Consider the following 19,235-nt stretch of genomic DNA (forward strand, 5'->3'; position numbering starts at 1 on the left):
TCTCTATACTTATAAATTTTTGGGACCAAAAAAAACCTTTTAAACAATTTTTTTGTATCACCATGCAATGGTATCACTTGTGTATTTTATTACACTTCAAACGAGTATAAAAGATAGCGCCTGACTGTGGCGTTGCCTGACTGTGTTGCCTGACCATATCGATCAGCTGTTATCTTACACAATGAATCGAATTTTAAAAATATATTAACAACTTATTATATTAATTAATAAATAAATGTATAACTTCCCTTGTTCGTGTATTTTTTACCTTGTACCTTATTAATTAATTATCGTTAAGTATACGGGTCAATGCCAAAATACTAAATTAAAAAGTTGCGTGCAAAAAAACGAGAGGCGCGTCATACAGGGCTTGTCACTAATAAACAATTTTGTCAACGAATAAAGGTCACAATCGTCACAATAATATAAATTCTAATAAATATCTAACTTAATTTATGCTTTTCAAAGGTAATTCTTCGATATCTAGGTAGGTTTTGGTTCAGTGAATATTGTAACAAAATGTATTTTCAGATGATGAGTCATTTGCATGAAATTTATTTATTTTTATCTATTCAATAAAGTTTTCGAAATTGGCTTTTATTTTCATACAAACATCAATTAAAAATAAATACAGGGAATATGCAAATACTTACGTTGAATATTTTTTGTTTATTGGTTTCTATCTCTATGTTTGCTCTAATATTTCACAAAAATTATAAATTCACAGTAAAATGGCCGACTCTCCAGGTGAGCCGGAATCTGATACTGAAGAAAAGAAAGTAGTAAAAGAAGTACCTGTAGTTCAGGACCAAGGGTTCTTCCGTCATAACACAGGGGACACGTATGACGGATTCTTTGAAGCCAAGAAAAAGGACAGGAGCGTTAAAATGCATGGTAGGAAATCGATTATAGATATATTATGTACTTGTACGAATAAACTATAAGTACCTAATGGTTTTTATGTAGTCTGTATTTCTGTAAATACCTACTTCATGTTTTATTCTGGTACAGAGGTAAGCTACGTACTACGTACCTACCTACTACCAAGATTCATTAAAATCCGTTGAGTGGTTCTTTTAATTTTTAAAAAGTATCACAAACATATTATATTTATTATATCCATACATAGATATATTCTTACAAAATTTCACGATTTATTTGTACCTAACCATTATTTTACGGTCCACGAGCATTGAATGGGAAAATGTAAACATATCCGGGTTTTTCTTATGTTTAAATTCAATCATCATAAATTAAACGTTAAGCACCTTAGGTGTGGCACTGGGACAGCCAATCTACTAAATAATATATATGCTGGACAATCTAAGATCACATCAAACTAAGTTTTGTATAAAAAAAATGTAAACAAGTGCGTCGTAAAGTCTATAGGAATAACTTCCATCAATTCGTCCATTCACCTTAAATTCCGACAAGCTTAGCGAAGCGTTACAGAATGTTTTTGTCTTTCATTAAGTAAAATTTAATGAACCGTATACATTTGTAGCTCCATTCCACTTCATAACCCGCGCGTTTCGCTCCAATTGTACAAAATGATGAATTTAATGATCTTTTGTTTCTGGTAGTTGATAAAATGATTTTATCTCGCATTGATATAACCCCTAGTGCGTCACGAATCAGCCTGTTCAATTGTTCATATTTATTATTGGTATCATTTAGTTGTTTATTATAAACAATAGGGACACTCCTATGTGTTTCATTAATGTTAACACCAGACACAAACAGACAAGCAAGACAATTATAAAGATTATAAGTAGTAGGTATAAATTACTTCATTAGTTACTACGATTTTAAAGCCCTGTAATAATTGTCCTGTCCATTTTCTATGTTTAACAGGGCCTGGAGTTTACACAACTAACGAAGGCGACATCTACGCCGGGAATTGGGAAGCCGATCGTTTCGGTGCTAATGAAGAAGTGTCCATATTATTTACCGATTCAGCAAAATACGAGGGACTAATCAAAGATTGGTGTTACGCCGGCCCAGGGAGATATATTTATCCAGATGGAAGCACTCTTGTTTGTGATTTCGTTGATAATTCACCTATTGGGAAACTAAAGCTCATTGATCCCAACGGCCACATATGGCTCGGGAAGGCTGAATGTGGTTTCGCTTGGTTTCAACCAGTTAATCATTATTACGAGATGTTAGAAGCGACGCGTGATGCCAAAAGTAAGAAACACCGTAAAAGCAAAGATGTCGAAGATGTGGGCAGACATTCGATACATGTTAACAAATAAAATTGTTGATAATTATAAATATATGAAAGTACCGACCTAGATTGCAATTTTAAGTTATTTATGCTTGATGGTAGTTCCATAGAAAGTTCCAAAAATCCAATATATCAACCACATCTACTCATTTTCAAGGATACCTAAATCTACATAAATGATAAAAGCGGCATGCGTCAATCGCCATCAAGAGACTTTTGTCTCACTATATTCTTTCCTATTATAGTTACGAAAGTATATAATCATGTTCCCAACTATAGCTCATTCTTGATACCCCGTTAAGTACTTATCTATACGTGGCTTCCAAATCTACACGTCAATCTGACATCAGCTAACGTGCATACTGTACATGATTACTTATTACACTTAATTTATTCATAGCACATTCATTATAACTCTCCCAATTAAGACGGCCGTTTGCTTCCAACTTACCTTGATTTGGGCCGTTTAATGAAATAACGGTAAAGGGCTCCGTAAGTCATAAGTGGGTCATTTAACTACAAAAGCCATGTTGCGACGTGACAGGAAACCAGCCATACCGAAATGCATATTAAAATAGTTACAAGAATGAAGAATCAAGAAGCTTCCGTCAACTATCTTTTATTCGTTAAAATGGTTTGTGTGTTACTCCACTCAGTTAGTATTTTATGACACTTTTCGAAACGAGCACTTAAAGGTGTAAGTACGTACCTACTTGACAAATTGATGGGACCTGTGCCACTTAATTGAGTACGGTTTAGCTTGTATTTTATTTTGAGTCCTCCAAACACTTTAAATGAAATGCTCTATTACCGTAAAAAATAATATGTGATATGGACTTTGTACGACATTCACGATTCAGTTTGTTAATGCTATGCTTTTTTCGAGGACGAAAGTTTCGCAAGTTTATTAAAAGTACCCTAAAATAAAATAAACTAAATACTAAATTCTGAAACTGTTTGATCTGACCGATAGATGCATATTATAGCACATAATATGTAGAAGATTTTTAGGAATCTATCCCTCTTATATGCTAGATACTTTTCGTGCCATCTACAAAATCTAATTTAGCAGAACAGCATTTATTTAGGTTTATTTTGTTAAATGTCGTAATCGACGTCATCCGCAAAGTAGTAAATGGCTTACGCCTACAACGAAGTAGACATTCGCATTAAGCCTTATTGCATGGCCTCGACGCCTACTGCGTTGGACTGAATTGCTTATTGTCGACTTATGTGTTTGTGGTTTTTATATCGTAAGATAGGCAATCAAATGAAAACATGTTGGAAATAATTGCATGGTAACTAGTAAAATGTTGAAAGTTTTTGTATTTAATGAAAAATAGGAATAAAAACTATTATTTTAAAACATATCTACTTCATCCTGCATACAATGTGACAAATACAGATAATGATAATTTACATAGGTATCTATAATAAATCCGAAAGCTTAAAAATAACTGAATCTTAATAAACTATAGCAAAAACACCTTTCATAATAACACAGGAATAAGTAAGTGCCTACATATTGTACATACACAGAAATATAGTTTGTTACATGGTTGAGATAGCTTATAATACCTATACTTAGATGTACAAAATGCGGCTTTATCGTTAGTGAGCAATTTCTTCCAAGCAACTCTATGTAGACAGATATAGTGAGCAAGAATTACATAATTTATTTTCAGCAATTAATTTTTCCTTCTATTACGAAAGAAACTATTTACATTTTTTACGGAAGTCAGTAAAGAAAGTTTGTTCATGTGTTGATCCAATTACCATTAGCGCTCTTCTCTTATCGTGACACAATTTTGTCCCATTCCCGCCTCGTGATTACATGTGATAACGTCATTTTGTACTTATTTCGTCACACATTGGCGTAATAAGGTTTTGTGTTATATTTTGCTATCACTTTCTATTCATATTCTCATTTCTATATTAGTATATTCATTATAAGCTGTAAAAGGTCATAGGAGTCGGTTTTCTCATATGAATGTGAAAATTATTCGTACTTGCTGCCTCCGACTTCAAAATTGGATCTGTTGGTTCACGTCCAGATAAGCCTGGGATACAATTTAATAAATCAATCTTATTTCTTACAAAATAGCTCAAAAAGTATAGATTAAAGGAAAATTTGTTATCAGCCGCGCTTGTCCCATACCATGGTGTTGTTGAAATAATTAAATAAATCACTGTTTTAATTATTGTCATCATGGTCTATCTAAATTTAATCAATGAATAAGTATTATTACATTCAAGTTGAGTTCTATACCTACTTATTAATTATTATGTAAGTACTTAGCTTAATTATAATGCCAAGTATAGAAATTAACTTTGTAAGTTTGACTCTACGTAATACGTACTGTCATTCATTAATTGAAAATCTTTAAAGATGTTATGTAGGTACATATGTTAAAGTAAATTTTCAATTTTAAGGGGATGAATTAATTTTTCTAACATTTACGGCCCTTTTCAAACCTTCGTAATTTTTATATTAACAAAGTTGTCGAGATGAAAATTCTTGACAAGAAAGTTCAATAGTAACACAATACGTCTATCGTTTTAGAAACATGATTCCATGATATTTTCTCGATAGAAAAAAATTACAAAGTTCTCATTGTTATTTTTTTTTAATCTCTGGCATCTTCAAAATAACAATCGTAAAGTTACGACTTTTTGGATATTAACTATAAAATATACAACCTATACGTCTACCGAGTTAGAATTTTGAAATATGCGATGGATTTGAAATAAACAAGAAATACTTGAAATTAGCGCGCGACCAGCCAATATAGCGAGAGCCGCCCTGTACCTTCCCACCCCGATCGCTGCACGAGTCATTCCCGCTACGGCCGTCACACGGGGAACTTGTGTCGCTCGCGCAATCGTAACAAAGGGTGACAACACGATAAGACAAAATGAGACAAATGGGGACAATAAAGAAAATAAGAAGAAGAAACATAAAGGTTGGAGGAAAAAGAATGCTTACAATTGGAACAAATTAATGTAGTAAGTTGGTTTTATTTTAAATTTGATGATAATTGTTTTATAGACGATGTTTGATATGTACCCCTGTTTTAAGTACATAACGAATGTGTAAGATTTTTTCATGCATAGCATAGATAATCTTTTCAGAAATCCGGAATCCAGATGGAAAATAAACCCACTGATTGTTCACAATGTGAACCCACTCCTTCGTAAGTACCTTTATTCAGTCAAAAATGTATGTTATCAACGCTCTACTGGTTTTATCGCATGATTCCATTTTTAGCAAAAAGCAACAAAGTGCAAAGAAATAAAAAATCATGGTGAACTTAGTGGAAGTATGGTGGACTGTAATATGGAACAGGAGCTCATTGGAGTAGTATTATATTTAAAAAAAATACGAAAAAATTTCAAGAATTACATTTCTTAGTAGTTAGGTGGTAGATAAGTATGTTGTATAAAGAATTTGATGTTGATATCTGTGCGGGAAATTGCTTAGTACTAAAACAGGTTTATATTCATATTTACATAGTAATGTGAGTTTTCATTTCGAAAAATTTTGTGTAAGTATATAAAATTGAGTATTTATATTTATTTATTTATATATTTATTATTTCTTAGTACATATTAAGATAAATAATTTTTTTTGTGTTGTATTGTTAGCATGTACCTAGCTATATTTCAGTGAGGAAGAGGGAACTTCCCTACTACAGGTCTATATGACTTAAAAGGGAAGTTCCAAATGTTTGTGACCACACCGCCATGCTGACCAATAAATAAATTGTTTAAATTGTTTAATGGTTTAAATTAAATTGAGTTCCTGGGTGATCTGGAAACACAATTGGGCCCGGAAGATGGCGCTGCAGTCACTCCTCCTAATCACATGAACCGATTTGGATGAATATTTGTGTGCACATTTCATTGTTGTGGGATGATTTGTTGATGCGTTTTCACATTAGCTAATATTATGTATTTTTGTTGTTAGAAAGTAAACTTAATTTAATGTTTATAATACATTATTATTGGTATAAATAAGCCAGTATTCGTCTCACATTGCTGTACCTGCCTACCTAGTACCTACCCTACCAGGGCCTAACTTTGTTCTGGCTATTTTATTTTGATTATTTGTAATGAATAATTACAATTATAATAGAGTGCAAAAAATAAATATATGCGTCAATATATTTTGTGTTTTTTTTAAACAATTTTTTTATTTAAAAAAATATCATTCCGACCGCGGCTTTGCCCGCGTGGAATTAGGTTATATCGTGAATCCTGTTTTATCCCACAGAAGTGTTCAGTTCGGATAAAAAGTATCCTATGTGTAAATCCAGGCAATTAGCTATATTTTATCAAAATTGGTAATGTAGTCTTGACGTGATTAAGTAACAACTAACAAAAAAATATACAAATTATCATCCAAAGTTTCGCATCAGTTTTACTGTATTAGTGATATCTTCCACTCTTGACTTTGACTGAGAAGAATTAGGGTTTATAACTTCTTTCAGAAATAGTACCTTTCATTTCTGGGCATGACGTAATATCTACGTCAGCATCAAATTCTATCTAAATCAATTCAGTAGTCCGCGTTATTGAATACCATTTCATTTTTTCAGAGTAACAATATTTTTTGTTATTTTAAAGATTATTTATAACCTGTATTATTTTTTAATAAAGTAAACATTACGAAATAATAATAATTATTAATAATGTCTAAGTAGTTGTTAAAAAGAAGATTATTTGTTTATAAGCAAGAAAATAAAACCAATAAATCAACAATTAAATATATGTATAACAATATTATAACTGTATGACGACTCCATACATGTTTGTCCCGAGTCGACCAGCGGCAGCGCGGCGAGATTGCAAAGAATGACTTCGCGCACACCCGCGTTCGCGATAGCGAGCTATTAGACTCCGCCCGCCAAGCAGTGGATTTTTTTTTGTGTATCGTCTTAAGTGTGAAATAATAAATCTCCTCAAATTTTTATGATTTTGTGTCGAGCCAAAAAAATATATATTATGTACTTACATTACATACAATTGTTTTAAAAATCAATAAGTTAAGTAATTACTTATTTAATTATTATGCATGACGTCGCTGAAAAACAGTGCTATCAACGGCTGAAATTCATAATACTCAAACGTTCTTATCATGGAAAACATTGTATGTTCCTCATTGCTGGCTGTTGCGTTATCCACAAATCAATCTACGGTTCTAAAAACGCAATGGATGTTGTTCAGTTGTAGTACTCGTAAAACTTGTTGCGTAGACGGCCTACATAGGTAGAGTCTATTCACAGTTTACGAAGGTAGATTAGTAGTACGGCAGATGTCGAAGACGCGGGAGCGAGCTGGCGCGGCGGCGCTGCCCGCGCGTCCCCTTATCATCTTATCAGCCCTTATCACTTATCACTCATCGCGAATCCGATCGAGTTATAGTTGATTCACGCACGTGCAAATATCCGATACATATGTAATTTTAATTAAACCCGATCATGTACAATAAAGTGTTGTTGTTTGTGTGTTTTATTATTGGATATGTTCACGGCCAAGGTAAGTTTTCCATGCAAGTGGAAATTGTTTTAATTTATTGTAACTAATTAAGATTAATGTTTCTAAATCTAGGGCGTGGAAATTGTGGTTGAATCATTTACTTGAGTACTTATCATTTGGTTAAATCACACACAGCACATCATTATTATATTATTATCGTATTGATAGGTATTTTTTTGAGACACTATGTTTAATAATTTATTTATTAAATTGTAAAATAGAGAAATAGAGTTCGAATCTATGTAAAGGGGACGGCTTTAGAATTTTAAACTTATGTGTAAAATTATTGTATCTACTACCACTATTACAATTAGTTATTAGGTACATGAAATAAAAATAAATATTGAAATTAAATTTCATCCTTTTAATGTACAAACGACCACCAAGAAATATATTATGATTAAGGAATTCACTCATCATCCATCAACCACATTTAAAAACCATATTTAAAATAAATATTTTTCATGAAACAAATAGAACATGATGAATATAATATAATATTAATTATTAAGTAATAAGTGATACGTTTAATTTTTATCAGGCACAATACAAATACCAATTCATTTACAAACAGGCCTTCCAAAAACACAATACGGAAATAACTACAATAATTAAAACTACTTCGTCTTTATCAGACCATAAACGTCCTATTACTTAACTTTATCTACAAAAAGAATGATTTATATGATGTTGGTGAGTCCATAAAATAAATGTGCTTCAAAAATAAACTGAAGGAGCGCGCCGGATTCCAAACCCACCTGTTATGGAAGTTTGCTTTCAGGAATAGGAAATATTCTATTTAAGAATGAAATTTTGGACTTAATTCAGGACAGTGACACGTGCTTACTATTTCGACGGTATTTTGTTTCCACGTCGTAAAAGCTTTTATTTTAACTGCATGGACGCTTTTGTTCTTGACGATGTGTGGATATACATATAAAGTGAAGGACTTTCAGATATTTTGAAATGTATAGAAGACATATTTCAGAGCTAAATAAAAATGCTATAATACTTTAATATTATATTGTGTGTATTAAGGAAATGCAATATCAATACCTAACGTTATTGGTTTAATTGGTCCGATTTGAGATATAGGTTAATTACATCCTCAACACAGGTATAAACAACTTTAAACCACAGATAATATTCTGGAACTCTCTAGATCTTTCTCGATAAATCAGAATGAATACTATGATCCTGGACATTGAGATAATATTACTACGTATGGAGGAGACACCACGAACAAAATCTGTGCGCCATTTTTTTGCTCTAACTAAGTTTTAAAAATTATTATTTAGTTAGGTACTTAACGATGAAAGTTATTCCTTTGCACTTTTCCGTATTATTTGTATTATTTGTGCAATATCGTAACACACACGAAGGCATGTTTGATGCGTTTCACTTTAAAACCATTAAAAAATACCGCTCAACATACGTCACATGACGTATGTTGAGTGGAACATAAGTGATGTAGGCGGTGTCGTCTCCTATTAATATTATCTCAATGATCCTGGATAATATTTTCTGCATACATATGCAGACATAGTTTGTGTTTACATAGGTAATTTTCACTGAAATTTAGCGCATCTCAATTTGATCTATAAATACATAAGAGAACATTGTGCTATAAATCAAGTCTAACTATTTGTAATAAACTTTAAAACTTAGTGGAAGTTCCTTGTTAGTTAATTGCTATGGTACAAATTATATGACGTTGCAAGTTTTATAATGTTTTTGCGTAGCGTATTTGTAGGTATAGCCACGTATAGCTTTCTTAGTGCACCATTTATCGTAGCGTAGACAATATTGCAATTAATTTTTATTTAATATGGTCACAATATCCTCCTGTAGTTAATTATTTAACACGTTCGCTGCGGCACAGATATATCTGTACTTTCCATTACTGCGTTACGGGTCGTTTTAAACCTTGTCCTATACCAGAGATTGCGGCGGCACGAGGCATATTAAACCCCACCGCCCGTAGGAGACCAAAATCCTTTTTTTGGCGCCAAATAAGACAAAGTGTGCGGCTTTTGTCGTGATTATTATTAACAATGAGTTCATTAACCTAAATCTACCGCCGCCCGTGGTTAGATTAGTTAGTTTAGATTCTATGGGTAAAATAAAATGTGGGGTCTGATGTACCCCATACCGCACTGAACAATAGCAGTTTTTCATATAATTTAGTGATGGGAAAAGAGATATCGATTTTATTTAATTGTATTTATTTATCAAACTTATGGATGTTTTTTATTAAAACAGGCCAAACCAGAATATTGTTTGCAACCAGTGCATTCTGTGAGAATTTCCTTTACTTTTTTTTGTCGGCCTCACGACTTGTTAAGAAGATGCGGAGTTTTTCGTAACATCTTACACATCTCCTCTTCTTTGATCCCTATAAGAGATGATGTGCCTTGTTTGTTGGCTTGTTGACTTGGGCAAGAGTTAAATTTTGATGAGCCATTCACCGATTGCCGGGTGTTTTGGATTTGCCGCTAGTTGATTCAATGAACAAACACACTAATAGTAATCATGATTATCAACCTATTTGAAGAAAGTTACTCAACATGTCACATTCACGTTTCTATTAACGATATTTATTATAACTCCTTCTAATTCAAGTCCTTCTTTGTAAAAGCTTCAATAAGTTGTTCCACAAATAGTCTCGAATACGTTGCACAACACTAACCGCGTGAAGCTAGCTTAGGGTGCGGTACGAGGTGCGCGGTGGTACGAGGTGTTCGCAACCTCGTTCCGCACTGTGTTAGAATTTTTATTTGTTCAGTGCGGCACGAGGTCGAAGAAACCCGGTATTAAGGTCGGTATACCATTGAACTAGGAATCAATAGCACATCTCAGATATATAGATATCACTTTCCTACACTGAACCAGATGGAAGTTATGCCTCCCGCACGACAGAGAAGTTTAAGTTTTTTCCTACCGCTATAACGACGAGACACGGGCAGGGTGTTTCAAGCCCTGTTTCGCAGCGAACGTGTTAAGGCGACAATTATATTTTTTTAAAAATAGTAGGTAAGTTCATTCTTAACTACTGCAGTAAAAATAAAAATTTGAACCTCGACTGAAGCTCGACTGATTGAAAAATATGAGAAAATTTAAGTGTACCTAGTTACATAGGAAATACAAGTTTTATTGAGATGAAATATCGACGTCGGCGAGGATACATCACGATTCTAATGTAAGCAGACCTAAATAACGTTCCATGAATAAATACAAATATTGAACGTAGCAACAACTCTATATTATGTACATACAATATTCAGATAAGTTAATCAATACATATAATAAAATTCTAGAAAAGTGGTGTCTGTACAATGAAAATATGTAAAAAAAAATTAGCAGGGGTTATTACTAAATCGATCCCAAACCCAAAACTGTCGTTAAAAATTTTTTTGTCTGTTTGTCTGTTTGTCTGTTTGTCGGTTTGTCTGTTTGTCTGTATGTTTGACCACGCTAATCTCAGAAACGGCTTATCCGATTTAAATGCGGTTTTCACTAATATATTGTGGTAAGCTTCATTTAACATTTAGTGTTTATTTCATGTCAATCGGTTCATAAATAAAAAAGTTATGACCATTTAAGTAACCACAGCGAACATTTGCTAAGGCATTCTATACATGAATTACTTTATTACGTAAATTATACGCTAAAGTTATTCCTTGACATGTCCAGATGATCATATCGAAAGTTCCCAAGCGTGGGGGGGGGGGGTGGTTATGCTGAGGGGGTAGTAGGGGGGTCAAAGGAACTTTATTTAGATTTTTGCTCATAAGTCTAAAACCTGCACATTGCACAAATAGCATTATGGTTACTTCTAGGTAAATTTTCTATATAAAAGGTCTTTGAAATTATGTCGTAGGTATTATATTTTTAACCCCCGACGCAAAAAGAGGGGTGTTATGTCCGCTATGTGTGTATTGCGTGTCTGTCTGTGCCACCGTAGCTCGCTAACGGGTAATACGAATTAGATGCGTTTTTTTGTTACATTAGTTGTTTATTATATTATATAGGGGTAAGTGGGAATGAAAAAAACGAATGTTAGTTGTTAATGTAGGTTGTAGGTTATACCCAAGTGATTTATCAAATGAAAATAGACGACATGTCAGAAACAATTAGTCAAATTTTATCAAAATCGGTTCATCCATTTATTTGATATAGGGGTAAAAGTGGGAATAAATAAATGAATTTTATCAAATATACTCAAATGACGTATCTAATGAAAGACATGACGTGTAAAGTACAATAAGACATATTTTATCAAAATTGGTTCATCCATTTATTGGATAAAAGTTGTCAAATATACCTAAGTGGCATATCAAATGAAAAGGCATGACCTGACGTGAGAAGTATAATGAGGCATAGGTATTTAATCAATATCGGTTCATCCATTTATTATATAGTAGAGGGGTTAAATTGGGAATGAAAAAAACGAATGTTGTCTGTTATACCCAAGTGATATATCAAATGAAAAAAGACAACCTGTCAGTAACAACAAGTCAAATTATATCAAAATCGGTTCATCAATTTATTTGATATAGGGGTTAAAGTGGGAATAAATAAATAAATTTTATCAAATATACTCAAGTGACGTATCTAATGAAAGACATGACGTGTAAAGTACAATAAGACATAAAAAATGTTGTGTGGTTTTATGAAACCACGGTAAAAGTGAAACTGTTCGAACGGTTCCGAACACTGCTTTGTGTAGCGCATGTCGCGTGTCGGTCGGCTGCCGAGTAGGTATACCTACTCGGCAGCCGCGATACACGCGACATGCGCTACACAGACCAAACAGTTTGAGACGATGTAATAAAAGTTTCACTTTAATATTTTATCAAAATTGGTTCATCCATTTATTGGATATAATATGTAGGTATAAAAGTGGGAATAAAAGTTGTCGAATATACCCAAGTGGCATATCAAATGAAAGGGCATGACCTGACGTGAGAAGTATAATGAGGCATATTTAATCAAAATCGGTTCATCCAATAATTATATGTAGGGCAAAAGTGGGAATGAGAAAAACGAATGCTGTCTGTTATACCCAAGTGATATCAAATAAAAAAAGACGACCTGTCAGACACAATTAAGTAGTCCAATGTTATCAAAATCGGTTCATCCATTTATTTGATATAGGGGTAAAAGTGGGAATAAATAAATAAATTTGAGTTTGAGTTTGAGTTTGAAAAATGAAAGACATGACGTGTAAAGTACAATAAGACATATTTTATCAAAATTGGTTCATCCATTTATTGGATATAGGTATAAAAGTGGGAATAAAAGTTGTCAAATAATATACCCAAGTGGCATATCAAATGAAAGGGCATGACCTGACGTGAGAAGTATACTGAGGCATATTTAATCAAAATCGGTTCATCCATTTATTGATTTATAGCGGTAAAAGTGGGAATGAATAATCGAATGTGGTCAAATAATATTATCAAGCGGCATATCAAATGACGTGTGAATTACAATTAGTCATGTTTTATCAAAATTGGTTAATCTGTTTATTACATATAGGGCACCTTGGGGTGATAGTGGGGATACATAATCCAAATGGAGTACCAAACGAAAGGATATGACATGTACATAATATATAGGTATATGATTAGACATGGTTTAGAATTTAGATCAAAATCGGTTCTGCCATTTACTAGGAATGAAAGGGAAAAGTTGAAAGTCTGTGAAAGTAGAAGGAATATGGGAGCGGGAGAATAACCACATCCTGGAAATTTTGAACTCTTCTGTACCTAAGTTTTATAGCTCAGTTTAGTAATAAATGTTACTAACAGTTATTTTGTGTTATTATTTATTTTATTTCTTAACTTTATAATAATGTGTAAGTACTTATAATTTAGTTGTATATGATAGTACGTGTTTCAAGACGTGTTTACTCAATAATTGTGTGTTAAGTAGTAACTACTATGCAGTCACTATTCCACGCGGACGAAGTCGCGGGTACAGCTAGTAACTTATAAATTAAGTATTGACTGAAGATTTACAAAAAATAATGTCACTCCAACCTGTAACTGTAAATGTCTCATAAAAATATAAGTGTATAGAACAAATAATCGTTCTTTAATTAATTAAACATTCTGTCTCTACCTTTTTTTGTATGCAAAAGTTAATATCAATAACTATAAAATTTAGATGCACTTCGGTGTGTGTAATTATTATTTATAATTGTAAATTAACTGTAAGAGTACCTACCACTTTATAAAAATCATAATGCGCAACAATATAACTTCGTTAAGGCTTATACATGCGCTAATAACCTTGACCATACTTGACGGATCTCAAACCTCTCCCGCTGCACCTTCTTTTTTCCTCGCATTTTGTATTTAAAAAGATACCAATCAGTGAAACAAAAAATCCTCGTCAGGGACTGTTGTGTAACTGATAATTTATTAAACATAAAATTTTCAGAGCTCTAAGTCAGCAGGTTACGAAGTTTATAGAGTATTTGCGGAAAAATAGATGACCACGGCACATTTTTTTTCTAGAAATCTATTAACTTTGGAAAAAAGTCCTCGCGAGCAATTAAAGATCAAAGACCATCCTATTTTATATATTTTTTTCGGTATTGTGCTTTATGTTGTACCAGACTTTATAGAGGTTGAACATAGTCGAAATTGCCGGGTAACGCCTTAAGTTTCGTATACCTTTGGTTATTGGTATAACTAATCAAAGAGAAGTAAAAGCCGTCGCTTAGATAATTATGAAAGTCCCTAACAATGCAGCTTTAATTATACGGTGTCAAATATATCAGAAAATCGATGGTACAATTTTATTAGCTTTAACACGTGCGTGTTATTAGATGAATAGCTTCATCCCGTGGCGCCATGTGCGTCCAATTAATCGTATGTTGCTATCTTTTATATACTTTCTTCATTCTTGTAGTATATTGTGTTAGTGAGAATATGTTATAAAAGGTTGTTTCATTTTACGGAATAAGACTGAATGTTTCAATTTTGATCAAGAATAAGAAAGCTCTATCTTTATAGCCTATGGTACATAATATTATATAGATATCCTGAAGAGGATTCGATAGGTACATAGTTTTATTAGTATCGATACTATCGAAGTAGTAAATCAATTTTAAATTAATTTTGTTCATTTCCTTGCTCGGACGATTTGAAAATATATTACAGTTTTTATAGTTCTATTTCCGTAGCAAGCAAAGCTGTGGGAATAAAGTATCAAGTAATCAAATTTCAAATTTAACTAACAGATACACAATGATTTCACGGGAACAGATTATATAATGTACATAGAAATAAACTACAAAGAACTAAAATCGAGCTTCAATGTTTTCATTCTGTCTCTAGGTCGTAATATTTTGTACATGTATCCAAATAAGCAGATACATGGATTGACCATGTTAATGATGTAAGCATATTATTTTTGCTCCATGTTGCGGTCATCTGTTTAGTGTCAATACACGCCCACTTAATATTTACATTTAATTATAGATCGGCTTTGTTTTATTCGAGCAACAATTTAAAGAGCTCATTTTACAGGTTTGATTTATTCGAGATGTTTTGTTCGGTTAAATAAGTAACTAGCTCTTAGTCTTTATTGTAAACAGTATCTAGCTATTATATGAAATGGAACTGCATGTTGTAAGGAGGTGAAATGTTTCATAAATGTCCCTAAATGTACGAATACAAGCTGGTAAAGTAAAGTAGGAAAAATAAACGATGTATAAAATGTATGGCAGTCAGTTCAGTCAAATTAAAACTATAACGACGTTCTTTTAATTTTTCTTTTACAATAATGACCTATAAATAATTCATAGTGAGATCAAAAAAAACCTTTGTGGAAATCGCTTCCACACAATTATATGAATGTTACTTTTAAGTTTTCTTTCGTATTTTCTCAGATTTTACAGCCAATATACAAAGTAAAAAGTTATAAAAGTGGTTTGTAGTATTCTTCGAAAAAGTTTAACCCACCAACAACATTCACTTTGTTTTAAATGGAAGTCGTTAATCGTTATACCATACAGTAGAACTCCAATTATCCGAATTAATGGGGACCGGGACCCATTCGGATAATCAAATATTCGGATAATCGGATTTTTTTTTTAATTTGCATTTGGAGAGAATAAAAGCTACGTTTTGATATTGCACTATATTTTTATTGAATTAAATGAAAGAAACATGAAATTTTCACATGTTTTAAATATATAAATAAAATGTACCTACTTATGTACAAGTTTAGAAATAAAAATCATTGTTTTTTAAACATCTCAAGTCAGTGTAGGCACAACAAGTCAAGTCAAGACTTGACGCGCAAACACTGGCTTCGCGGGGGGAAGAATAATAGCGCACTTTGACTTTTTTTGGACAATTTTTTGTGATTCGGATAATCGGCGATTCGGATAGTCGGAGTTCGGATAATTGGAGTTCTACTGTATTTGCAAGTAATGTAGGTGTCACAGTTTTTACCGTCGAATTTAAATTATAATATGAAAACACTAAAATGCCGCCAAAGTAATATGATATGCTCTAATGAACTGATTTTAATGAAAGTAAAAAACATAATATGTTGGCTAAGTTAGTCTATAATGGTATAACAATATAGACCTATTTGTTAAACTACAGTAGGTAGTAACAGTACCCATTTTACCGATTAAACTCATACCTATATATTATATGATCTAACTAAGAGTGTCATAGTTAAGTCCACCTTACATTTCCCTATTCGCATCCTGCAATATTTGACTCTTTCCGAACATGTAACTAAGAAAACAAGTTTCTAGAGTAATAAATACTTAAAAATGTACGTATTTACAGTGGAAAGACGTGAAATGTCTCCATGTAAACAAATAAGTAATCAATAGGTGCGACGGGTGTGCGGATTGAGGTCGGCATACGTCTGTGTCATGCTTGAATCATTATTTTGTTATCAGTAGGTACATGATATTTTTCACACGGTCTTTAAAGTAATGCGAAATGTGAATTATCTTTGAATAAATATCACATATGAGTGTGATACATAAAGTCCCTAGGAAAGTCGCCGTCGTAAAAACAAACATTCGTAAACATCAATGTTAGACCTTTAAATTAAATATTGGTAAAAAGTTTCGTGTTGTACGTTTGCTTTTCATTAGGCATTAAATATGCCCCAGATGGGAATTATGGTGTTATATTACATTGAGTACGAACAATCAACAAAGAAACGCTGGAAAAGTTTAAATAATGTTTCTTTAGAAATATTTTTTTAAATTTATTTAATACATATAGGTACGTAATATTTCAATCACTTTCATGTTTCATAGTTCATACACAATGTACTTAGAGTTGATCATTGATGAGATACGTTTTTGTAACGGATTGTTTCATCAGCCTGAAAGAGCGATTTGAAATCTCAATGTTTTTTTTTATTCTTTAAAAATCTCAATGCTAAACGTGAATAATAAATATTATATTAAAAGCTACCCGTAGCTTTGAAATCATAGAATCTCAAAAATTTCCATCAGGTGTGAATTGCTCTTACAACAATAATACCCAATGCGTAAAAGTCGCGGCACGATTCAGTTCACTTTAATGAACCTGTCTGTATCGCTTAAGGTGATGAATTAATTTTTCTAACATTTACGGTCCTTTTTAAACCTTCGTAATTTTTATATTATTAAAGTTGTCGTGATGAAAATTCTTGACAAGAAAGTTCAATAGTAACACAATACGTCTACCGTTTTAGAAACATGATTCCATGATATTTTCTCGATAGAAAAAAAATACAAAGTTCTCATTGTTATTTTTTTATAATCTCTGGCATCTTCAAAATAACAAACGTAAAGTTACGACTTTTTGGATATTAACACGTTCACTGCGGCATGTCCAGTATCGGGCCATCAGCGACTACACCACAGTGCGGCGCCCAAAATCGCAGTTTTCACCGTGGTGCGGCGAGGTTTTTTATATGTTAATCAATGACTAGAAAAGAGACAAATATATTTTTGTGATCACAGTTTGAAGTAGGACTCAATTTCGTTTAAAAATCGTATGGCAAAATATTGGACACACGCATAGAAAATAAACCGTTTCTTTTGTGTGCGGCATGTCAAATATTTTGCCATGGACAAGCACCTCATGCCGCACTGTACTGCGAGCGCGCCGCGTGTCAGTCTCGCATAGTGATGTACCAGGACCTAGAGGTCCGCGCCACGCCGGCGTGCCGCCGCTGAGAGACCCCGGCGCGCCGCCGCCGCCGCCGGGTCACAGAAAAATTGACGCCGAGTTCAAATTTTGCGCGCGAACCATGTGTCACGCACGCGTTGTTGTCTACAACACGGCAACGTCGCATCGATATAGTAACAGACAATAGACAATGTCTACTATATCGATGCCAGATGTTTTACTCCAAAAGCTAGCCAAAAAACACTCCAGTAGATTTATTGATGAGGATGACGACGTCGCTCAAGAGTGTTGGAGATATTTGGCTACGGCTAACCCTTAAGATTTAGGAGATGTAGAGGCCAACATTCTTAAGTTCTGGGAACAAAAAAAAGTTGTTTTTCCTTGGCTTGCCGGATTAGCACGATCGCTTCTATCTATCTCAACTACAAGCACGCCAAATGAAAGGGTTTTTTCTGTAGCTGGGCTAGTCTTAACTGCGAAGAGATCGCGTCTAAATCCTGCAAAAGTTAACAAAATTATTTTTATCCATGATAATAATTATAAACATGATTTGTTACAAATCAGTAACATTCATTGCTATGCAGACGACAGTACGGGGGATGCTCTTTATCCCGGCCGTGCAAACACCTCAAAGGAAAGCCTCAATGAGAGTCGAAACAAACTTGTGTCTGAAGTCGAGTCTTCTCTCCAAGAAGTCTCGGATTGGGGCGAACTTAATCTTGTCGAGTTCAATCCCCTAAAGACACAGGTTTGCGCGTTCACCGCTAAAAAGACCCCATTTGTCGTAGAACATCGGTTTAAGAGTATATCGCTGAAAATCGGAATCCTCGGAGTTGAAATCTCGAGTGACGTTCAATTCCGCAGTCATTTGGAAGCGAAGGCTAAATTAGCCTCGAAAAAACTTGGTGTGCTCAGACGCTCAGTAGATCGAGACAGTACTTCAAGCCGGCCCACCGACTTCAGCTGTACAAGGCTCAGGTGCGACCGCATATGGAGTACTGTTCTCATCTCTGGGCCGGAGCACCACAGTATCAACTCCTTCCTCTTGACCGCATCCAACGTCGAGCAGCTCGAATTGTCGATGACCGTAGGCTTTCCGATAGGCTCGATCCACTGTCAGTGCGAAGAGACGTTGCGTCTCTCTGTATACTGTACAGAATCTACTATGGGGAGTGCTCTGAGGAATTGTTCCACCTTTTACCAGCCGCACAGTTCCACCACCGGACCACACGCCGTAAAAACCAGTTCCATCCGCAGCCGCACCACCTGGATGGTTGGCGCTCCACCACTGTCCGCTTCAC

At 33.8% G+C, this 19,235-nt stretch overlaps 2 protein-coding genes and 1 long non-coding RNA gene across 3 annotated transcripts in view; all 3 read left to right on the top strand.

Moving 5' to 3' along the window:
- The first annotated feature begins 731 nt into the window (after positions 1-731).
- On the top strand, positions 732-2,258 carry LOC149901139 (uncharacterized). Its single transcript, XM_090111998.1, has 2 exons — positions 732-894; positions 1,855-2,258. Exons 1-2 carry the CDS (start codon positions 732-734, stop codon positions 2,256-2,258), a joined length of 567 nt encoding a protein of 188 aa, XP_089968124.1.
- A 2,731-nt stretch (positions 2,259-4,989) lies between these two features.
- Positions 4,990-6,754, top strand: LOC149901140 (uncharacterized). The gene is made up of 3 exons (XR_016457701.1): positions 4,990-5,236; positions 5,363-5,424; positions 5,499-6,754. It is a non-coding gene; the product is annotated as an uncharacterized LOC149901140 (long non-coding RNA).
- Positions 6,755-7,545: 791 nt separating this feature from the next.
- Positions 7,546-19,235, top strand: part of Itgbn (Integrin betanu subunit) — a 32,632-nt gene continuing 20,942 nt past the window's right edge. The window contains exon 1 of the mRNA XM_090111804.1: positions 7,546-7,768. Within this exon, the coding sequence (XP_089967930.1) occupies positions 7,711-7,768 (58 nt within the window). The 5' untranslated portion in view covers positions 7,546-7,710. The remainder of the gene's footprint in view (positions 7,769-19,235) is intronic.

This window comes from Colias eurytheme, chromosome 17 (genome assembly GCF_061535395.1).
Source record: "Colias eurytheme isolate Ceu_HAF_F1 chromosome 17, ilColEury1 Martin Lab GWU primary, whole genome shotgun sequence".
In the NCBI taxonomy this organism is placed as follows: domain Eukaryota; kingdom Metazoa; phylum Arthropoda; class Insecta; order Lepidoptera; family Pieridae; genus Colias; species Colias eurytheme.